We start from the raw sequence: 25,328 nt of genomic DNA on the forward strand, positions 1-25,328 counted from the left end.
TACTTATTCATTTTGATCTTATCCGAACTACCTCGGGTCACGGGGAGCCTGTGCCTATCTCAGGCGTCATCGGGCATCGAGGCAGGATACACCCTGGACGGAGTACCAACCCATCACAGGGCACACACACACACACACACAACATCTCACACACTACGGACAATTTTCCAAAGATGCCAATCAGCCTACCATGCATGTCTTTGGACCGGGGGAGGAAACCGGAGTACCCGGAGGAAACCCCCGAGGCACGGGGAGAACATGCAAACTCCACACACACAAGGCGGAGGCGGGAATCGAACCCCCAACCCTGTAGGTGTGAGGCGAACGTGCCAACCACTAAGCCCCCGTGCCCCCCCCCCCCAAACAAAAAAATCAAACTAAAAACAAAATGCCTAAATGAAAGTGTGTTCTTTTTGTGACTGCTAGTGACTTGTGTTTGAGCGATATTTTAGATTTAACCAACTAATATGTGTATGATGATTTATCAAACTCTGAACTCATTTCATTTAAATACATCTAATATTTTTTTGTATTATAATTAATCTTTATATTATTCTTTATGTTCTGTAAAGATGCTTTGAGACAATGTGAATTGTAAAAAGCGCTATACAAATAACTTTGAATTGAATTGAATTTAAAGTGATTTCTTTTTTATGATTTCTGTCACAACCATGTTGAATCAATCACCTCTGGGTTGATTAGAGCTTCCAGAAACTTACTCAGAAGGAATTTCAATTCGAGGAAAGTCATTTTTCTTTAGTTGATTGGTTTTTCAAGTTAAGGGTCAAAAATGTTCCATATTTGTGCCCTTTGAGGACAGATGCAATTTCTGGACCAGAAAAAGTTTGCAATGGTCCAGTAACATAAATATCCGCTGAATCAATAAACATGACAAAACGATGAAAACGGTTAACTTTCGTAGCTTAAACATGAATGATTAATTTATGGCTATAAAAAAAGACAGTTTAAGACAGTTTTCATGTCTTGTTTTGTTTGTATGGAGTCTTTAAACATTCTGTTTTTGACGCCACTTTTTTTTTAACGTCATTACTACAATAACCAGAGTAAATGAAATACATAAATCTATTAAACTCTATGAGACCAAAACTCACAATAATCATTATATACAATAATCTTCTCAAAATAATCTGAAGCAAGAGTTTTTGCTTCATGCACAAAATTTCTACAGATTTATTTGAGTGCTCATTTCCTTGAGTTTCACCGCTGAAAAACATTATGAGATTGTTTTCATTTATTAAAAAAAAGATTTTTTTTGTCATGACATTATCCACACTTATACATGAATTTAAAATAAATATATGATTATAATGAGGAAATAATGACTAGTGTATTGCTTATATAAATCTACCACTTATTAAATCCCTACAGTTATTATTGACAATAATGAAAACTAACATGACACAGGAATTTGTAGTCCTGCGTCACGTAGTTGTAAACTCTCCTAATAACGTTATACTTTATCACTTGGACTCTGATAACCTCAATCTAAATATAACATTATCTACAAATTATTGACGGATAAAGTAAATGAATATATAACTGTGAGTGATTCTGTAATCCAACCTCATGACGTTCTGAGCTTCAAGGTTCCGAGCTGCAAAATATTGCCAGCTTTGTTTGCATATAATGCAAAGTGCATTTCCTTCTGAAACACATGTTTGTCTGTATATAAGATGACAATCATAAAAGCAGTAAACAAACAATAAACAGGCTATATTTTATTCATTTTTTTTATTTCAAGCTGTACTCTATATTTTGAAAATGGCGAACAGAACAAAAGAAATGGAAGACATACTGTATGCTTTGCCTTAGTTTGTTGTTTATTTGAATTGACAGTCCACATACTTATATTGGATCAACGTATAATTTGTACAGATTCTGATTTTGACCTCATTTTGCATACATAATAGTCTGGATCTCATGTGAGCTACAATGCCTGAACCTATACATCTCAATAACCTGATCATTTACTATGAAACTTTACTGCAGTAAATGTCTAACAGAAGCACAGAGATCTTTTAGCATTTTTCTGGATTTATTAAACTTATACCTGACACCGTGATAGAAATTACATGTGCAACCCTGATATCAGAAGACTCTCCTATCCCAAAAGAACAGTATGTTCTAATAAGGATGATATTACTCCTTTAACACACTTTAACCTGGCACAAGTTTATTTGAGGGTACAGTGCAATTAATTAGCTTATCATGTATGTAATACATTTTTAAAAAGAACCAAAGTGTACTGAAATGCAAACTGAGTACGCTCTGTAGCGCTGAGGTGTTAGATACACTGTAAAGGGTTTGGTGGACTGCTAGTGCAGTGAAAATTGCCAGTGCAGTAGCTTTATTGTTGTTTTTTGCAGAAAAAAAAGAGAAGAAACAATTCAGCTTTCAATATGCAAATTGACATCTTGGTGCTTTTTTTTTTAGAATCCAGAATCTTGTAATTTCTAATCAAATTTTATGTGAAAGTGCCACATTAAGCAATTTAATATAATTGATTTAAATATATTGTTTGATTGGAATATTATAGGATGCTTGATTTCAGATAACAACATTATATTAGGATACTTTGCATTAAAAAGCCCTTTATAAGAAACAGTCGATACTTCACAATGCATTTCACAACTTACTATAACATCATATACACAACTTTAGAAAGTTTTCTAGAACACACAGAACTTTGCATGTTTTTCCATATACGTACCATCACACCATATCACCACTTTTCACTTAATTAGTAGCATGAAACGAATAAGATGAACTTGAGAAAGAAAACCATGTGTGTTTCAGCCTCCTAGATTTGAGTTCAAACAGTTCACAACTCTGAATCAGAGATACACAGCAGTTACATTCATTGTCCACAAGGAGGCGTAAAAAACTTTACAAATACAAGTATGAGCCGTCTGAAAAATGAAATTTCTTGAACTTTTTGTATCCGATCTGACCCAGTAGCCTAATTTGATACATTCAGTCAATCATCATCATCAAGTTGGAAAATACATTCATATGAATCTTTGGTTTTAAAATCTAACACAACCTCCAATTACCTTCAACTTTTAAATGCTGTAGCCAAAAACAAACAAACAAACAAACAAACAAACAAAAAAAAAAAAACAGTGTCTGCATGGATGTATAGAGTAAACTTGAGATGTGTTACTAATGCTCTCGTCTGTATTAGAGATGTATCTACAAAAGAAAAAACTTATGGACACAGCAGTTTGGGAGCTTTTCTCCAAACAAAAACATCGATATAATAATTGTCTTTTTTTTTGTACTTTAAAGATAAGATCTGAAAATTTAGAAATAATAATAATAAAATATGTGTGACATTAATATTTAATACGCTCTGGTTAAGCTCTTGGCTTTAGTGGGATTACAGAAGGGTGGAGTTGTGTTTGTTTATATGTATTGCTTTCGGAAAACACCCAGCTGTGTTCATTTCTCTCAAAATTATTGACTGAACCTTTAAAATAAGAAAATGATGTGATGAACTCCCAGGAAGAGAGATTTCTCAGCTATTCCATTAGTACAGAAATGATTATTGTGACCCATTATCATATTTATGATATTATTACTACTAGTAATATTTTAACTGGAAGAAATTTTAATTTTAATCTTAGCTTTATAAACCTTTGTATAGTTTAAATTGTCTCCTGTTTTAGAGAACAAGGTATGCAGCCTTTTTCTGCAGAATTCATAATGTGTAACAATTATAAGATAACTTTGAAAATGGATTATGATTTAATAAATAAAGACAAATATTGGACCTGAGGTAAGTCCAGCTGTGTGTGTGTGTGTGTGTGTGTGTGTGTGTGTGTGTGTGTGTGTGTGTGTGTGTGTGTGTGTGTGTGTGTGTATACATGTACTATACACTTACACTGTACAATTTGCTGCATTAGTACTAATGGTAGAGTGTAAGAGTGTGGTTATGTTGGGCAAAGCATATGTGCATATCATCTAAGTGTGTGTGTGTGTGTGTGTGTGTGTGTGTGTGTGTGTGTGTGTGTGTGTGTGTGTCTAAGTGTGAGAGCAATTATTAACATGAGCAGCCATTTTGGCTGTTAGTGGGTGTGTCCTCTAGACTGGGTCCTTTGTGATTGGCCAGTGGGCTAGGCTGTCCATCCATGCTCTCGTTCATCTTGTCACAGATAATATCAACAAGCCGCTCAAAAACCTGCTTTACATTGATGTTGTCTTTTGCACTTGCCTCAAAGAACTGGAACCCTGGAACACACACACACACACACACACACGCACACACGCACGCACACACACACGCACACACGCACACACGCACACACGCACACACGCATACACGCACGCACGCACGCACGCACACACACACATGCACACACACACACCCCACACACACACACACATGCATTTCAGATGATTGAAGGTCTTTTGCTTCTCTCTTTCTTTAGAAAACTGAAGCATAATAACAGAAATTATTTGAATGACACACATCTTTCTATGATGGTGTTAGCAATATCTCATGAATCATCGTTGATTAAACCTAAAACTCCTCTTGGCTTAGACACTTGCTTCATCAGCAGTATTTTCTTTCTTAGTCATGGAGCATAACCACTCCTTTGCCAAACAGAGCTCCGCAATGCAGGAAAGTAAAATAAAAAAAACAAAGAGAAGAAAAAGACAGGGAGGGAGAGAGAGGACGAGAGAGAATGAAAGAGAAAGAGAGGAAGAGTGTTTCGGTATATGAAGATGTAGTATCGATACTATCAATAAGTTAAATTCTTATTTAAGTCTTTTCTTTGTTGGTGTATTAATCTCACCTAACTCATTAGCTAGTCTCTGTCCATCTTCTGTGGCCACCAGCCGGTCATCCTCCAGGTCACATTTATTTCCAACCAGAATAACTTGAGCATTGTCCCACGAGTATGTCTTAATCTGAGTCGCCCTGTGACACAAGTACACACATGTAAAATGAATTCAATCTACAAAATGAAATTATAAATCAAGCAATATTTAGTTCATAAATATTCGATTTAGAAACCATACTGTCTGTAAAACAGTTGACTTTTACCACAGGTTCAGTTTCTGCAGCATGTTTGTTTCTCAACACAGTATGTACAATGAGCATTTTGCACTAACACTGGCTTAGTCTCATTATCATAGGTGATCTTTTTGTCTGATACATGGGACACTTCCACATCAGTGGTGCTGACAGACAAAGAGGCCATGCCTCTTTAATTTACATTTACATTTACATTTATGGCACTTGGCAGACAGACGTTTTTATCCAGAACGACTGTGCTTTGAATAAAAGTGCTTTGTAGGCTCGAACAATGAATACATCGACACTGATTCACTTAGGCTGACTTACCATCAGCCTAAAACACTGATAATAATTTCAGCACAATTTAATTATGTCTTGACATGTACACTTCAGTGCTTCGTGCTGGAACGGATGATATATATGTATATCTATTTGTTACTGGGAGCCTGGTTCCTACCCCAGGGGACAAGACAGGGGAACAAGGTGTCCACCCTTTGCAGGTAACATTTATACACACAACCGTTCTCAAACTATGGACAATTTAGAGATGCCAATCGGCCTACAACGCATCTCTTTGGACTGGGAATAAAACCCTATGAAAAGCAGGGAAAAAATGCAAACTCTGCACACACAGGACAAAGGCAAGGCAACCCTGATATCCACTAAGCCACTGTGCCACCCCTTTTCAAAACCAGGGGCATTAATATGGTGTTGGTCCTTCTTTTTCTGTACAAAAAAGATTCACACTTCTGGGAAAATTTCCACCAGCTTTTGGAGTCTGGCTGTGGGAATTCCCCCATTCAATTACAAGTGCATTAATGAAGTCAGGGGTGCAGACAGCATTTTGATTTATCCCAAAGATGTTTATTGGGGTTGAGGTCACGTAAGTATTTAAGGACACTTAAGTATTTTAACTCCAGCAAATGCAAACCATGTCTTCATGGAGCTTGCTTTGTTGCAAAGGCTGTGTTATGCTGGAACAGGTTAAATTAGGTGTGATGGTCAGATGTCTGCATGCTTTTAGTGTTGGGGTAATTAAATCAGTGGTTGTAATGACATCATTATGCTGCACTTACCAGTCCTGTACAGCATAGAAGGACTCCTGGTTGGTTATGTCATACATCAGCAGGAAGCCCATTGCTCCTCTGTAGTAGGCTGTGGTGATGGTACGATATCTCTCCTGACCTGCAGTGTCCTACAAACCACCAACACACAAACTCAACTCAGGACATGTTTGATGTGTCCTATAATCTGAAAGAGGTTTACCATTAACACAAAGCAATATTGTTATAGATAATGACACTAAAAATATTATTTCGAGCATGTTATGGCCCTTGAAACTGTGACCTAATTTCTGAGGAGAGGAATTATGTTCTAAGCAAAGTACTAAAACAAAGAGCAAACCTCTTAAAAAGATTCAGTGTAATTAAAGGTATAATCAGGGATTTTGGCAGTAGTTAGCAGAAGCTTTTCTGAAACTCAAAATACAAACAAATACAAGGCTTCCGTTCAGAGGTTCCTTGCAAAGCCATGCCCTCAAACCACCTGAATGCTAGTATGAAAGAAAATGCTTTCTAAACTACCAGGCAACATGATTGACAGACATGAAGAGTTGCATCCTTGTCCTGATTGGTGTAAAGGTATGCTTTTTACTGGATAGCTTTTAGAAAGCCTGAAATGTTGCAGAGACATAAGCTATATTTTTCTCTGAGCAGAGTTTGTTTAGTGGGAAATGAGAATATCATATTACAAATATAAAGTGGTCCCACTTAAAAGACACTGACTACACCTTTAAACCAAATGCATTGACACTAGCACTGCTAGTGCTGCAATATATATTTTAATGTCCTGTTTGTAGATACCACAATACACTCTCTCTCATTTTCTACCACATATCCAAACTTCTCGGGTCACAAGGAGCCTGTGCCTATCTCAGGCGTCATCGGGCATCAAGGCAGGATACACCCTGGACGGAGTGCCAACCCATTGCAGGACACACACACACACACTCTCATTCACTCACGCAATCACACACTATGGACAATCAAATGCCAGTCAAATGCCAATCAACTTACCATGCATGTCTTTGGACTGGGGGAGGAAACTGGAGTACCCGGAGGAAACCCCCGAGGCACAGGGAGAACATGCAAACTCCACACACACAAGGCGGAGGCAGGAATCGAACCCCCGACCCTGGCGGTGTGAGGCGAACGTGCTAACCACTAAGCCACCGTGCCCCCCACCACCACAATACACTAAAAACTAAAATAAAAAAAACATGATATTGGGTTTTTCTTCCAGTTTGTTGTTTTAACAAAGAGAGATTCTCTTTCAGTCAAGATTGAAGAACCGAAGGCTGAGAGGGTAACGTATTTTTCAAACCATTCTACCTCAAACATAAACTCTTATCAGGTCACACTGACTGTACAGGCTAAAAGTTCTTGGAGAAAGAGCAGACTGAAACGATGGAATGAAACACAGCAGCAGTGTTTGAGTCAGCAGAACTTGTGCTTATTTTTTATTTTATTTATTCAATTCTCATAAAGCGAGTGTCACATTTTTGTCTCTACACTTCTGTAAACTGTGGAATAAAAATTGTAAAACTGAAAATTTTATTCAGGCTATTTTATTCAACGAGAGGTCAGACATTTAGCCCTCAGATATCGTTTAGTCTGAACATGGTTATGTTGCTTCATGATGGAATATTTTACTCAGCATTTTATAACAGTGCAAACACACTCCAAAAGAGTAGCAACAGTAGCACTGTGGTAACCAGGCAACTCTTAATTAGTATATGGTAAAGCTGTAGACCTTGAATACGGTCTGTGTGTGTGTGTGTGTGTGTGTGTGTGTGTATGCGTGTGTGTGTGTGTGTGTTGTATGATTGGAAAAGCGCTAACAGACAAAAGACCACTATCTCCTTCTTTCAACAGAGATAAGCTCGACCAGCTGTTTACACACACACACACACACACACACACACACACACACACACACACACACACACACACACACACACACACACACAGGCAGAGTCCTACAAGGTAAACCAGCAGCCCAACCAAAATCCTTGATGTCTAAGATTCGTCACATTGGTTTATTTATGTGCGTTTGGGTGTCTTATAAAAGCAACACATAACTGTCTCTACCTACACACATTACATCACATTGTGTTTTTGTTCCAATACAAACAAACAAACAAACAAACAAATAAATGAATAAATGAATAAAATATCTGCCAAACAATGAAGGTTAAACAGAAGATGAATGAACTCATAGATCTAAAGGGTGACGTACTGAAATCTGGAAACATGAGCAAAACTGAATGTAGGTGAATACTGTAAAATTATTGGTGGCCATCTTTGACAACTTTTATTACATGAAGAAAAATACATACTCTCACTCGGGTTGAAGCTATTCATCCTGTTCTGCTCTAGTCTTTATACAACCTATACAGCTTGGGCATCCAATTTGTCTATAAGGACCTAGATGTTCATTTAAATTTACTTTATACAAATTTTCTTTATTCCTACCTACACTATATACCTTTATACTATACAATGTACCTCATTATTGCGTTATATATGTGCTGTCCATGGTTTGCCTGTCATGTTTGATGGAAAAACTGAGGCCCCAGAACTATTAGCCATTTCTGAGGGGGTTGCTAATATGTACCACTTCTCCAGGGGGGATGCTAGGCTACAAAAAATGTATGACTATGACTAGTACAAAGAAAAAAATACATAAATAAAGTGAAAGAATTGTGAGGAGTGTTATGTTTGGTCTTTCTTTAATGGCTACAGGGACCTGAAGGCTATATAATAATTGGTGTCTCAGTTGTGGAAAGAATGATGTTAGCATTTATGCTAGCACTCAGATACTGAAATTCCAGTTGTGTTGACATGTAAGAGAAGTGAGCTAGAGAAAGAGACATGGTAAAACTAAAAGAATTAAAGAGGAAAGAATTAAGGAGGAAAAAAACTATTTTAAGTAGCAGTGTTGTTAGAGTTCATAATAACTATGACTCGGTTAATACAGGTGTAATCAGTGTGGAATAATAATGTTTGAAGGAAATAACATATTTGGGAATGTATTTTGAGAGAAACCAGATTTTTATTACTTTACTACATTATCCTTGTAGAAGACAAGAAAAGAACGTGAAAGAAAGTGTCTTCATATTTTACTGCAGTGTCCAATTGGCTGGTAGATATCTAATGAACAGAAATGGCTGATCAGTTTAGCATAGTGTATTTAATTCCACCCTTTATATAATTGTGTGTGATTAAATATTAATCATGTTACATGTAGCCTAACGTGTAATGTGCAGTGTTTACTTTTTCCCATGATACTGCACAGAGTCAAGCCCAAGTCAAACTAAATTCTTCCTTTAAAGCGTCTCCTCCCTTAAGTAAACCAGAAAGCAGACACACATAAGCACACCTCGTGTGAGTAAGCAAAAAGGGATACAGACAAATTCACCTCCCAGTCAAAAGTATTTAAAGACTGTGGTCACATGAATTTATATAATTAAAAAGCTTTGAAATGTTGAAACTCTCCCAAATCTCTGGAAAATCACCTGCAAAACTGCTGATGTCTTTTTCAATTGCTGATGTCTGTCTGAGGCTGCAGTGCAGCCCGTAAGGGGCTCCTGGCCTCACGCCATTCATGGGGCAAGTCGTGGCCTAATGGTTAGAGAGAAAATGGCTGCCCACTGCTCCGGGTGTGTGTTCACGGTGTGTGTGTGTGTTCACGGTGTGTGTGTGTTCACTGCTGTGTGTGCACTTTGGATAGGTTAAATGCAGAGAACGAATTCTGAGTATGGGTCACCATACTTAGCCGTATGTCACTTCACTTCAATACTAAGTTGTCTTTATGGAGTTTTGTATGTTCCCCACTGCCCAAAAAACAGGAAATCTACACTGCTTTTAGACAGAGAGACAGAGACAGACTTTTAGCTAATACGATTAATTTATAAATACCATGTTTACTGAGGCCAGGGTGGTTTAAGTAATATCTCCATCTGGAGGCTGATTATATCTTGAATTGTGTTGAGTCCCAGATTTAACTGTTTGGTGGTTAGTAGTTTAGTAGTTAACTAGTGTGATTAAAACTGCTACCAAGTGTGTCTCATATCTTCTGAAAGATCACAGGAGTGTTATTAATTTTATATTTACCATGACATTAGGTGTTTATCTCAGCACTGGCTCTATGCTCATTCTCAGAAAAGTACTGCTTACTTAAATAATGGTGACATTTCTGTATGCATGACTCTGCACTTTACAGTGCACTACCAGAAAGGCCACTGTAGACTAGTTTTCTTTCAACAGCTCAAGGCTGTCTGGCTGTTTTCTTTAATCAGCCACACCAGGTTTCCTTCCTGAAGCACAACAATACACGATGCAAGATATTCTCTTTTAAGTTGTCCTGAAATCAGACCTTTCTGTTTAATGGCTCAGTGCTGGTTTGATGAGGAAGCTGTTTAAGAGGAAACACAACATTAGGTGTGTTATGGTCACTCATGGATTATATTGGATTACATTTTATCAGCTGAACATGGAAGACTGATGAGAATCAACCAGAATCCTGAACAAAACTAAAAAAATGTCTGTAAATGAACACACATTCCATTTGGTTGCTAGCTAGTTATCTACCTAATGTTCTAGCAAACAAAAAAATCATAAATATTGTAATACTGGCCTATAAGAGCCTGCAAGTTGGCCACCCGATATCCAAAAGCTAGTCGATGTAGTTGAGCTAACAATAATAAGCTAACATTAGCTTTCCCAATGTATCTTGTTATGAATAAATGAGCAGGCTCTATATCAGTAAATAAATACTATGCTGGTGATGCACTTTGTTTTATATAAACACAGTCTGCAAACAAAAAAATTACCTCAGGCAATAAATTAGCTCTCACCTATGACGGTAATGCTAACTGAAGCCTAAATAGCACATTAGCAATTACCAACTTAATACATTTAATGTTAGTAATTGTAAAGATATTTAAATGGTCGCTAAATGGCTCTGAAAAATATCCTGACAGGATATTAGCCATTTATGCTGGTTGTGAAATAATTGTACTTATAGAACACTGCTATAACAACATTGAAGGCAAGGAACAACTTAAAAAACATAGATATTTTGGGATCACAGTAAACGATCTGATATGATTCTGAGAGAATACTAAGGGTTGGATCATCTGCACTACCATATTTATGTCTGTTTGAGTATCTTATAGATTGCAAAGAAAGAGAACATTTTTACAGAGACATTACTACATTACTGAGGAGGCCTAAGCTAAACTCACTCTCAATATGCTCAATAATTTACTGACATCAGAACACCAATTTTTCTTCTGAGTATTGATTACATTAGTGATTCAGTGCACACATACAAACAGTCCATTAAGGATTTTTACTGCCAGAAGCACTAGCGCATGCATATAAGTAAAGACCTTGATTAGACTTAAAGCCAATGGATTAATTCCCAGAATCTGCATAGTCACCTCCATCCTAGTGTTTTTTTCTCTCCCACCAATAACAGAATCAGTATTTTATTGAGATAATGATTTATAACAGCTTGACTCACTTTGTGAACCCCAAAATAAAAAACAGAGAGTAATGTGCAATGTGAGAGCAACCCCAGCACATTTTATCCCATTGTGTGCATTTGTGAGTGAGTCTACATGCTTATGTGTCTCGGCGCTCTCAGTTAATGGTAGCTGATTGGGGGTGGGGTGTGCGAAACATGATCTGATGTTACTGGTTGGAAATATGGAGATGGAGATTCGAAAATCATAACATGTCTTCCTACAACAGGAATGACAGACACAAAAGCCATGCCTCCTTGGATATAGAGTCACACCGACTACACCTCCCCAACTGGGACTTACACCTACAGAGTCCATGCCTCCTTTATAGGGACTAAAAGATAGAGAGGCCACACCTCCTTCACTGGGATTGAGACACGGAACACTGGAAATGTGTTATCAGACTTCACATGCAGAGACACTTGGATTCGGTCACCATCACAGAACAACTAATAAAAAAATCAAACTGTAACATATTAGAAACTGTAGACATTGATGCTGTTCCTCTATGCTTTTTCTACCAAGAAAATGTAGGCAATAAATCCATTCATTCCCACTTACCCAGATCTGGAGTTTGATACGTTTCTCATTGCGGTACACAGTTTTAACTTTGAAGTCGATGCCAACGGTGCTGACGAATGCCGAGGTGAACGAATCATCTGCGTAGCGGAACAGGAAGCTGGTCTTCCCTACGCTGCTGTTACCAATGATAAGTAGTTTAAACATGTAGTCGAAGTTCTGGTCGGCCGCATCCTTCTGCACCTGCGTCTGCCGGGGGTCACTCGCTGACGCCATCTACAAGACCAAAGGCCAATGGATTTAGGGAAAGGAGCATCAGGAACATAAGAATGGTAAGAAAATTAGAAATAATTTTACTATTAACAATGTTGTATGCCAGTATATATAATGACACCATCACCACAGTAAAGAAAGTTTCTATTCACATCTTTATATTCATAAGAAGTTTAAATGTATAGTACATGATGCTGAATGTTGGCTCGATGGGAGTATGAGAGATTTATTCTTGGAGTATTTGTTGTACCTTAATCCCCTATATTGTTTTCTTTTGTGCACTTAGTCTAGTGCTGGAGGCACAATATTTAGTCCAGTATATGTATATGTATGGTATGACAATAAAGATTCTTTCAGTTGTCTCAGCTTGTCATGAGCTACACAGTGCCTCCTTTTTCTTTCCTTCAGCTACTCATATTTAATTTCCTTTTACTTTGTGTAATCTTCCTCTCCATCTTTTTGTCATTTCTATTCTCCCCAGCTTTCAGTTGCTGTAAACTATGTAATTGGAGATGATGAGTATGTTTTCCCTGACTGGACTTGTTTCTATGAACACCAGATCAGCACAAACCATCTGGACCATAAAGACAAGCCAGACAGTGCAATGTCAGCAAACACAGCCACCATCTGTCTTTCTCCCCAGAAGTCATATTAAGAGAATGATAGAAAAAGCCTTACCCAAAACACCTACAGATGAACACTGTTCAAAAAGACTAATAATAATAATAATAATAATAATAATAATAATAATATAAGAATACTATTCTGGTCCAAAAAAAGGCTCAAGACTTAATGCAAGCCCCAACAACTGCCCAGTGCCTAAAACCTTACCAAAACATAAACACCTGGTTAAACACCTACCCAATACCTACAAAAACCTTACTATCATCTTAAGCACTGGCCCAACAGCATTAACACTAAGGTGATACCTTTCACACTCTCCAATGCTTTTTTCCCTGCCTTTAGTACATCTCCAATACCCTTAGCACAAGACCACTGTCTTTAACACGAGTCCAACATTTTTATCACCAGGCCAATGTCTTTGCTACTGGTCCACTGTCTTTAACACCAGCCCAATACCTCTATGACTGGTCCAGTGCCTTTAACACCTCTCCAATTCCTTTATCATTGGTCCACTGTTCAGAACTCCCCTCCAAAGCCCTATCACTGGCTCACTGCATTTAGCACCTGCCCAACACCAGCCAAACATTTGTAACATCTACCAACAGTCCTGCCAAAGTCCTCTACCTCTGTTCAATGGTTGAACACCTTAACAAAGCTTTAAAACCAACTCAAAGTCCACATTTAAACTTCTACATCAATCAAATTCTTCATCTGACTCAAGACTCGACACCCATTCAAAGCTACAAACACTTCAACATCCGTCCAAATCTCAAGATAACACATTGGTTAACTTTAGCAATTGGACTGTAAGTCCTCTACACATGTGTAAATAGTATCCTCAGGGAGTCACCAGGATCTGACACACCTTGCTGAAAAAAAGAATTGAGTTGGGCAAGCAATTTGTTTGGTATTACAGCAGTTATAATAGTTAATAATAATTTAGTCATAATTCATACTATATAAACAATTTGGCTGAATAAACAGATTGTTTCTTTCTACTTGCTATGTGACATGGAATATGGTGGGACTCAATGTAAAAAAAAATGTTGAATGAAAGAGTTCTAAAAACAACTGTAGGCTATTTATTTCTCATATAATACAGCCTGGATGGCATCATTTAAAGCCTACAACACTGGGGTGTTTGGCATATATCTCATTTACACTTGGAATCTAAGGAACACATACCCACCACTTTTTTTGAACACATAGTTCAAAATAGACAGAGATAGAGAAGGAAAAAAAGCATGTACATTAGATAATAAATACCCTAAATATTTGTGCTCATGGTTTTGCTATCTTAGTGGGTACTAGTTGTCCACCAGAAGGACTAAACAGTATCTGACTAATGTTAAATTGTGGGGATATTTTTACTGGCCCACCAAAGAAAAACTGTTTTTAAAAAAATATATATACAAACAAAACAATAACACGTGTTTTATTTAAAAAGAAATTAGCCAACTGGTTTAGTATAGGGCAAGTTTAAAAGGTTATTAAATGTCTGCACTATTAATTGTCTTAAACAGAAGGTCCTCACAATGGTACTAATTCGTGTGTGTTTGTGTTTGTATGAGTTTTTGTATGTGTGTGTGTGTTTGAGCGTGTGTATGTGTGCGTGTATATATGTATGTGCGTGTTTGTGTGTGTATGTACGTTTTGTGTGTATCTGTGTGTGTATGTTTGTATGAATGTATGTGTGTGTATGTATGTGTTTGTACAAGTGTGTGTATGTATGTATGTGTATATATGTGTGTGTGTGTGTGTGTGTGTGTGTGTGTGTGTGTGTGTGTGTATGTATGAGTGTGTGTGTGTGTGTGTGTGTGTGTGTGTGTGTGTGTGTATATATCAGAATAAGAATCAGAATCTGGTTTATTGGCCAATTATATTGACACACAAGGAATTTGGTTCCAGCTGTTTGTGACTCAAAAGTACAGACATATGTGTGTATGTATGTGTGTATGTATGTGTGTATGTATGTATGTATGTGTGTGTGTCATTAAGCAGAACCCACACTGCTCGAGTGCTCCACACCCTTTGTGGATACAACGATTAACAACCAAACTTACACGATTGCCAAAGATTCCGTGTTTAAAGTATTGTATAAAGTTACAAGTTATACCGTAGCTATAAATTAATATTCTGAGAGATTTACACGCCTTTATAATCCCAGATGCGCAGCTCAACAGGCTGTACAGTTCTTCTCCCATATGGAGCTTCACCGCACATGTGTATCTGTGTTTAATAAAAACAAACCTCATAACCACTTCACTGACCTTGTACAGAAACTCAGTTCAGTTTAATCCAAAGAAAACTTATTATTCCTTCTGTCGTCCCTTATATCCGCCTTTTCTTCTGCTAGTCCTTTTTTCCCCTTTACTGAATCCCGATCATAAAACAGAGCTAACTCTTAAAGTCCGTGTCTCTTTTCTCGCCTTTACCTTAACACACTTTATCCTTCCACCTCCTACTGACGCTTAGTGATGGCCGTTCCCAGATCAGCTGGTGGACTAACCAGGGTTGCCAGATACTCGATATCACATCCAAAGCCCTACATTTTATCTTATTACTATAAATGCGGGTTTTTTTTAAGCTACAGTATACTTTAGATATAGATCATACAGTTGATACTAATTGAAAACCCCTTTTTCGTATATATTTTTTAAACATATGAAGCATGGTATTTTAGAAAAGTCCATTTTACTACAAACGATTAGTTCATCTATTTTTATATTACTAATCTGGCAACCCGCACACCACAGAGTGGGTCTCTTCAGCCAATCAAGGGTTCAGAGTCCATACGCGAGGATGACGTCACACTTAAGTACAGTTCATTCATAAAATTGTAGACATATTTTTAAACACATAAATATAATGACTTTATGTTGTAGTATTATGATTGCCTTTTACTGGATTTGTTCCAAAGTGACAATGCCATTGTGTACAAAGTTGAGCTCCATGAAGAGATTGATTTGATTTTTTTTTAGGATGGAGTGGAAGAACTTGAAAGTGCTGCATAATGTATTTCAAAGCTATCTTTGTTTACTGCAGATGCAGTTTTATGCATTACAAACATAATTAGAAAAAAAAAAAAAGATACACGGTTTGGAAAGGTTCGGAAAATACCCCACAAATGTGGGATGTTCTAATTTTGAGGTCACTGTTTCATGACTGTATAGCTGGGTTGAGCTATGTCCTGGCTGCCACACACACACACACACACACACACACACACACACACACACACACACACACACACACACACACACACACACACACATCATCTTATATCAGATGAAAAGACACTAAAAAACAGGAGAAGAATATTCTGGCAGATTAAGGTCCATGGAATATATTTTGTTTAATGCATTAGGTCAGATTAGATTAGATCTCCCCAGGTAGTTTGCATTTTTTGCTCTTCATTTTCTGCATCTGTTTCAGATTTTAGTATTTAAAATCTGTCCGACTGTTCAGTAACCTTGAGGTGTATACGTAATTAAATAATTAAAAATAAACAATGATAATCAAATCTTCTTCATGTCCGTGAAATGTAAATGATCTACTAATATTAACCGCATTTAATCTACACTCAGAAAAACATATTGAAATAAAACAACAGATTCTATAAAACTATATAGATATTTATAAAAACAACATTTGAAAGTTTGTAACAAAGTGAAACAAAAATAAAACCCCTTCTGAATCTAATCCTACTAAATAAAACAAAACTAATTAAATGTTACAGCTAACTATGTCCATCTACTCGTCTCTGGTGGGAGTCAGGAGTCCCTTTGTGTCCCTGTGTGTTTGTAGAGGGTGTTTGACTGGGTCGTTGGCCTCCCACAGCTTGTTGAACTCGTCCTCATAGGGTCGAACAAGCTCTGGCTCCTCTGTTACTATCACATTCTCCTTATTGCTCTGCACTGCTGTCATGGTCCAGTTGAGGGAGCCGGTGATCAGCTTCCTGCCATCCAACAATGCAAATTTATGATGCATGTGCATTGTGATAGCCAGATCTTGCCTCACACAGATACCTGAAGATGGTAGGAATTAAAATTAGAAGAGATTAGAATAAATAGTGTAGAATAAAACAGAGCTGTTTAACTGTTGTGTGTATTTTGCAGATACCGTGATCTACTTTATAAGACCAGAATTTTGTGAACTTCTGACGATCACACCCGTATGTGGTTCTTTACCATACCGGAAGCGCACAATTGTAAAGAATGTTAATGCATGCTGTAGTGTTATGATTTCATTTTACTGGAACTAAGGCCACGTTCACACTGCAGGTAAAAGTGACCCAAATCTGATTTTTTGGGGGGTCAAGTGATCAGGTCAGACTTCTTCAGGAGTAGTGTGAACACTCAAATCTAGCCCAGATCTGATTTTTTCAAATCAGATCTGGGCCACTTCTATACGTGGTCCTGAATCAGACCCAAATCTGTTTTTTTCCCCAATGTGGCCGCAGTGTGAACAACCAAGGCGGATTTGATCCGACTTTTACGTCAATTTACATCGACATTCGTCACAATTATGCGCTGGCGAGTACGCACACAAACGTAACTACGCCTACAAAATGGAGAACAGTGATGGAGCAAGTCTGTGGAGGGAGAGTGAGGTGTTAGACCTAATTAGTATATGGGGAGATACTTCAATTCAGGCAAAACTATTAATGTTACAGCTGCCATTACACAAACATTTTGAAAAAACAGCGAAAATGCTTACTTCCTCCATAACCTCGCCAACGTTTTAGCGCAACGGCGTGCTGCGTGTGACGTCATTGTGATTGTTCGTTTGCGCATGCGGGTCACTTCGAAACAGCAAACAGTTCACACTGGTTTCTGATATAGGCCATGTTTTAAAAGGTAATTTGAACAGCCAAACAAAAAAAAATCTGATCTGAGCAACGTGCCCTAAGAGGCCCAAAGATGTTCCAGCATCACAATGTACCTGTGCACAAACCCCAGAGCTCCATAAACTCGTGGTCTGCCAAGGTTGAACTGAAACAACTAGAGTGTCCTGAACAGAGTCTTGACTTCAACCCCACTGAACACCTTTGGAATGAACTGGAACACCGACTGCACCCCAGACCTCCTCATTCAACATCGGAGTCTGATCCTACTAATGCGCTCATAGCTGAATGATCACAAATCCCCACACTAACATCTAGGGAAAAGCCTTCACCAGAAGGAAAAGTGGAGGTTCTGGTACAAACACTACACAGATGCAAAACTTTTCCTACTTGTTGTCTATTCGTTTTACTTCAAACTTTGGAACCTAAACCAGTCTCAGTCATTTGGAGCTGAAATCCAGAAATAGCCGGTCTTTATGACCGTCACTGTGACATGACATGTTTACAGTGATGTTCACATGATCCATGATCTGAAGTTTGAAAGGTATAAAATAAGTGTTGTATAGTTATAACTGAAAGAAATGTAGAAATAGGAGGTCAAGCCTTCTTCTCTCAACTGGCATCACAGAAATGAATGATCACAAATAAGTTGTTGTAAAGAGGACATCACATTATCTCACTCTTGCAGACATGATCACATGGCTTACTGTCACAATAAACACAGTACAAGACCGAACATGATGAAGTTGTGTTGGTGTAATTAGAGCTGTGTACGCCTCTGGGCTTTCAGATGCAGTCACGGCTGTCTGATACATTTGTAATGGAAGCAATAAAGGCATTCATGACTTACTTCAGCACTACAGGCCTCGATTACTCGGTGCAACAGAATCCTTTTCTCTCATCTACAGTGATTACTACTAGCTGTTAGACTGAACTCATTGTTTTGGACAGTTAAAGATGTAATTTATTAATGCCATTATGTGTCACCACAGGTGGAACAAGCCTCCTTTATTAGGTGTGCCCTAACTGTCATCATTTTTAAGTCACCTGTTAAGACTCCTGTGCCAAAGGAATGATATAGCACTTTATGTATTTTTCTTCTTTATCTGATTTCATTCTGTTTATCAACTGATCATTTTCCTTCTTCCTAACAATTTATTTATGCAGGGAGCTGTTAAGCACTGTGAATTTCCTTTATGTGTGAAACATGTTACATTTATAAGCTGCAGATATGGTTGTACGTTATATAGATCCTATTGTTGTCTGATGTTTGCTAGTTTTGCACTATAGCTATAAGATTAATGCAGCTAATAAGTAATGGAAGCTTCGAGACACCACTTTTGTATTGTGGAATTCTCCAATCTACACATGACTAGCAAGTATAGCACAGTATATCAAATTGACCTGCTCCTGTGGTTTCTGGCACACTGTCTTCTATAAAAATAAAATTGAGCTACTTACAGTTATAGCACCATATTAAATCTTTTTCTCTCAGCACAAAGTTTCAAATCAAACATCATTCAGGCCCAAATGGAACTGCACATTTAACAATTCAGTCTATAGCTGTATCAACTATTATATTCAGTTAATTTCTCTGGTGTTTTATTACTCTATGGTATTCCTAAATCAAATATCTGTTAAGTCTGTGATAATCTAGTGACGTGACGTGACATACGGCTAAGTACGGTGACCCATACTCAGAATTTGTTCTCTGTATTTAACCCATCCAAAGTGCACACACACAGCAGTGAACACACACACACACACACACACACACACACACACAGCAGTGAACACACACACACACACAGCAGTGAACACACACACACACACACACAGCAGTGAACACACACACACACACACAGCAGTGAACACACATATACACACACACACACAGCAGTGAACACATACATACACACACACACACAGCAGTGAACACATACATACACACACACACACAGCAGTGAACACATACACACACACACACACACACACAGCAGTGAACACATACATACACACACACACACAGCAGTGAACACATACACACACACACACACACACACAGCAGTGAACACATACACACACACACACACACACACACACAGCAGTGAACACATACACACACACACACACACACACAGCAGTGAACACATACACACACACACACACACAGCAGTGAACACATATACACACACACACACAGCAGTGAACACATATACACACACATATACACACACACACACACAGCAGTGAACACACACACACACACACACACACACACACAGGCAGTGAACACACACACACACACACACAACACACAACACAGCAGTGAACACACACACACACACACACCACACACAGCAGTGAACACACACACACACAGCAGTGAAACACACACACAACACACCACACACAGCAGGGAACACACACACACACACACACACACACAGCAGTGAACACACACACACACACACACACACACACACACAGCAGTGAACACACACACACACACACACACACACACACAGCAGAGAACACACACACACACACACCAGAGAACACACACACACACACACACACAGCCCAGAACACACACACACACACACACACACACACAGCAGTGAACACTCACACACACACACACACTGCAGTTAACACACACACACACACACACACACACAGCAGTGAACACACACACACACACACACACAGCAGTGAACACACATACACACACACACAGCAGTGAACACATACACACACACACACACACAGCAGTGAACACATACACACACACACACACACACAGCAGTGAACACACACACACAGCAGTGAACACACACACACAGCAGTGAACACACACACACACACACACACACACAGCAGTGAACACACACACACACACACACAGCAGTGAACACACACACACACACACACAGCAGTGAACACACACACACACACACACAGCAGTGAACACACACACACACACACACACAGCAGTGAACACACACACACACACACACAGCAGTGAACACACACACACACAGCGGTGAACACACACACACACAGCAGTGAACACACACACACACACACACAGCAGTGAACACACACACACACACACACAGCAGTGAACACACACACACACACACACAGCAGTGAACACACACACACACACACACACAGCAGTGAACACACACACACACACACACACAGCAGTGAACACACACACACACACACACACAGCAGTGAACACACACACACACACACACACAGCAGTGAACACACACACACACACACACACAGCAGTGAACACACACACACACACACACACAGCAGTGAACACACACACACACACACACACAGCAGTGAACACACACACACACACACACACACACACAGCAGTGAACACACACACACACACACACACACACACAGCAGTGAACACACACACACACACACACACAGCAGTGAACACACACACACACACACACACAGCAGTGAACACACACACACACACACACACAGCAGTGAACACACACACACACACACACACAGCAGTGAACACACACACACACACACACACAGCAGTGAACACACACACACACACACACACACACACACACACAGCAGTGAACACACACACACACACACACACACACAGCAGTGAACACACACACACACACACACACACACAGCAGTGAACACACACACACACACACAGCAGTGAACACACACACACACACACAGCAGTGAACACACACACACACACACACACACACACAGCAGTGAACACACACACACACACACACACACACACACACACACAGCAGTGAACACACACACACACACACACACACACACACACACACAGCAGTGAACACACACACACACACACAGCAGTGAACACACACACACACACACAGCAGTGAACACACACACACACACACAGCAGTGAACACACACACACACACACACAGCAGTGAACACACACACACACACACACAGCAGTGAACACACACACACACACACAGCAGTGAACACACACACACACACACAGCAGTGAACACACACACACACACACACAGCAGTGAACACACACACACACACAGCAGTGAACACACACACACACACAGCAGTGAACACACACACACACACAGCAGTGAACACACACACACACACAGCAGTGAACACACACACACACAGCAGTGAACACACACACACACACACAGCAGTGAACACACACACACACACAGCAGTGAACACACACACACACACAGCAGTGAACACACACACACACACAGCAGTGAACACACACACACAGCAGTGAACACACACACACACACACAGCAGTGAACACACACACACACACACAGCAGTGAACACACACACACAGCAGTGAACACACACACACAGCAGTGAACACACACACACAGCAGTGAACACACACACACACACACACAGCAGTGAACACACACACACACACACACACACAGCAGTGAACACACACACACACACACACACAGCAGTGAACACACACACACACACACACACAGCAGTGAACACACACACACACACACACAGCAGTGAACACACACACACACACACAGCAGTGAACACACACACACACACACAGCAGTGAACACACACACACACACAGCAGTGAACACACACACACACACACAGCAGTGAACACACACACACACACACACAGCAGTGAACACACACACACACACACACACAGCAGTGAACACACACACACACACACAGCAGTGAACACACACACACACACAGCAGTGAACACACACACACACACAGCAGTGAACACACACACACACACACACACCAGTGAACACACACACACACACACACACCAGTGAACACACACACACACACACACACCAGTGAACACACACACACACACACACACCAGTGAACACACACACACACACACACAGCAGTGAACACACACACACACACACACACCAGTGAACACACACACACACACACACAGCAGTGAACACACACACACACACACACAGCAGTGAACACACACACACACACACAGCAGTGAACACACACACACACACACAGCAGTGAACACACACACACACACACACACAGCAGTGAACACACACACACACACACACAGCAGTGAACACACACACACACACACACACAGAGCAGTGAACACACACACACAGCAGTGAACACACACACACACACACACACAGAGCAGTGAACACACACACACAGCAGTGAACACACACACACAGCAGTGAACACACACACACACAGCAGTAAACACACAGCAGTGGGCAGCCATTTTATGCTGCGGCGCCCGGGGAGCAGTTGGGGGGTTTCGGTGCCTTGCTCAAGGGCACCTCAGTTGTGGCTGGCCCGAGACTCAAACCCCCAACCTTAGGGTTAGGAGTCAAAACTCTCTAACCATTAGGCCACAACTTCTTTAATCTAGGTAAGCAGTGTGCACGATGATCGAGTAAGTACCTAAATTAGAGAAAGAAACAAGGTCTGCAAGGTGGCTTCATTGTTCCTACCTGCCTTGAGGAGGATGCCGATCTGAGAGCCGTTGATGGCCATGTAGACTCGATCTGTAAGCACTCGCACACGCACACCCTGGCTGTGTAAGAGCAGCACAGCCCGGCTCAGCTCTGTGTTGGAGAATGAGAACAGACAAAGGTCCAGCGAAACACATGCTGAAAGAAGATGCTCCAGGAGTCTGGTGAATGATGTGTTGAGGCCATGAGGGAGGGGACACAGGCTGCAGGCAGACATAGATCGAATCAAAGAAAGGACTAAGACAGTGTAAGGAAAAAAAATTAACATAGAGGCTCTGTACATTTTACACAGTATAATTAAAATGCTACCATGAATGAACCCTGAGTGGATTGTACAAGTGCTCCACACATGCTGCGGGTGACGGAAAGAAGAGAACCTCCTTCAGGGGCTGACGGGAACCTCTTCTGGGCCAGAGATGCAGAGCCAGCAACCAGTCCAGCCCTTCCAGGCCTAATACGATAGCCACTGCCCCAAGACCAAGCATCTTCAATAATGCCACCATAGACATCTTACACACCAGACAGACGAGACGTGGTGCAGACGAGTCATGAAGGTCAAAGTAATACAAAGGACAAAAACCCTTTCAAACATAGAGATTTGCAGTAAATATATTTCAACATACACATCCACAAAGGTGACTGGCTTACATTTACTAAATTACAGGTCATTTTTGTAATTCATCAGAGTGTTTATTGTCTCAAACAAAACCTCTGCTGATTGTATTTCTCAGTTTTGTTAAGCCCAGTGTTGCAATCACAATTAGTGTATTGTGCTGTAATTCTACTTCCGGTTAACATCCAGTTTAAACCAGTTTAAGCTACCTATGTAGCTAATAAACCACCAAACTCAAAACCCAATTCAGATAAGCCTTGACTGTATTTGTGCAACAACAAAATGTCCTCTAACTCAGTATTACATCCAATTTGAATTTATTCTACAGATAATTTTGGGTTATAACTAGCTTGAGAGCTAACTTCGTTAACCGGATGCTATCGTTTCCAAGGTTACAACCAACCAGGTCATGTTAACTAAAAAAAAAGCCATGTTAACAGGCATCTTAAAAAATGTATACAATTATAAACAATAAAACAGTATATATATGCTACCTGTACCGGCTTAAAACCAATTACCTTGGCACTATCTCACCACCCACCCAAAAGCACTTAGCCATTGAACGAATCGATTCTTTTTGATCGACTCATTGAAGTGACCAAACGAGTTAGCAATACGAGTTAGAAATTTTCATGCAAATATTAGGCTTTTTTTTTAGACACAGTGTGATATATTCGCACGATGATATATTGATTACAATCCATGATACGTTAGCTTGCTTGTATTTATCAGAGTGAACAAAACTCTTGATTCACTCAAATCTTGTTCATTTGAAAGAGTCGATTCAGTAAAGTGAGTCACAATTAACGATACGGTAAACAGGTTAGAAGAACAGCGCCCTCTAGTGACGCTGGAGTAGAAGTAACTTTTTTAGTAACAATTTTCGCAATTCTCATTTTACCCAATTAAGACATAAGAAAACAAGTTTTTTTGTACTGACGTTAATGATTCTTGTAGAAGGTAGTGTGTGTTGAATATATTTTTCTGCAGATAGATTTCACTAGAAACTTTTCAAAACAGATTTATAAATTTCGTTAATTCATTTTTCTCAACGCGTTTCATTCCTGTGTATTCATTAATCGATGAGTGACACAAATCTGCCCTTATAGCACTTATATTATAAGTGAGACAATCACAACTCGCCACTAGGTGGAGAACAACACCAAGCTTTCTTCTATTATTGTACCCTTATACTATTTCAGGACATCCAGCCTCTCATAGACATGTGGCCCAAATCTTTAATTATT

General features: G+C 39.5%; 2 protein-coding genes across 6 annotated transcripts; both read right to left on the minus strand.

Moving 5' to 3' along the window:
• Window positions 1–1,820: 1,820 nt before the first annotated feature.
• Window positions 1,821–15,589, minus strand: rab3da (RAB3D, member RAS oncogene family, a). 3 transcript variants are annotated; one of them, XM_047803468.1, is made up of 5 exons: window positions 15,485–15,589; window positions 12,195–12,428; window positions 6,121–6,239; window positions 4,821–4,945; window positions 1,821–4,251 (listed from the first exon to the last, which is right to left on the minus strand). In XM_047803468.1, exons 2-5 carry the CDS (start codon window positions 12,426–12,428, stop codon window positions 4,064–4,066), a joined length of 666 nt encoding a protein of 221 aa, XP_047659424.1. In that variant the 5' UTR covers window positions 15,485–15,589; the 3' UTR covers window positions 1,821–4,063. The 3 variants fall into 3 exon arrangements, with proteins under 3 accessions (XP_047659424.1, XP_027012140.1, XP_047659425.1); XM_027156339.2 differs by having other exon boundaries at window positions 15,320–15,546; XM_047803469.1 differs by having other exon boundaries at window positions 4,101–4,251; window positions 4,826–4,945; window positions 15,320–15,547.
• A 790-nt stretch (window positions 15,590–16,379) lies between these two features.
• Window positions 16,380–24,805, minus strand: pld6 (phospholipase D family, member 6). Of its 3 annotated transcripts, none has more exons than XM_027156343.2 (4): window positions 24,600–24,805; window positions 23,778–23,977; window positions 23,448–23,671; window positions 16,380–17,077 (listed from the first exon to the last, which is right to left on the minus strand). In XM_027156343.2, the coding sequence occupies exons 2-4, from the start codon at window positions 23,975–23,977 to the stop codon at window positions 16,803–16,805; spliced, it is 699 nt and encodes a 232-aa protein (XP_027012144.2). In that variant the 5' UTR covers window positions 24,600–24,805; the 3' UTR covers window positions 16,380–16,802. The 3 variants fall into 3 exon arrangements, with proteins under 3 accessions (XP_027012144.2, XP_027012143.2, XP_027012142.2); XM_027156342.2 differs by having other exon boundaries at window positions 23,778–24,049; window positions 24,600–24,804; XM_027156341.2 differs by lacking the exon at window positions 24,600–24,805 and adding an exon at window positions 24,117–24,532.
• Window positions 24,806–25,328: the final 523 nt, after the last annotated feature.

This window comes from Tachysurus fulvidraco, chromosome 18 (genome assembly GCF_022655615.1).
Source record: "Tachysurus fulvidraco isolate hzauxx_2018 chromosome 18, HZAU_PFXX_2.0, whole genome shotgun sequence".
In the NCBI taxonomy this organism is placed as follows: domain Eukaryota; kingdom Metazoa; phylum Chordata; class Actinopteri; order Siluriformes; family Bagridae; genus Tachysurus; species Tachysurus fulvidraco.

Coding starts and splice junctions, on each gene's coding strand:
- rab3da (XM_047803468.1), bottom strand. CDS start 12,428: ATGGCGTCAGCGAGTGACCCCCGGCAGACGCAGGTGCAGAAGGATGCG. Junction 4,946..6,120: donor TTCTATGCTGTACAGGACTG/GTAAGTGCAGCA, acceptor CTTGTGTCACAG/GGCGACTCAGATTAAGACAT. Junction 4,252..4,820: donor GAGACTAGCTAATGAGTTAG/GTGAGATTAATA, acceptor TGTGTGTTCCAG/GGTTCCAGTTCTTTGAGGCA.
- pld6 (XM_027156341.2), bottom strand. CDS start 24,137: ATGACCTGTAATTTAGTAAAT. Junction 23,978..24,116: donor TGACCTGTAATTTAGTAAAT/GTAAGCCAGTCA, acceptor CTGGTGTGTAAG/ATGTCTATGGTGGCATTATT. Junction 17,078..23,447: donor CGGCATCCTCCTCAAGGCAG/GTAGGAACAATG, acceptor TACCATCTTCAG/GTATCTGTGTGAGGCAAGAT.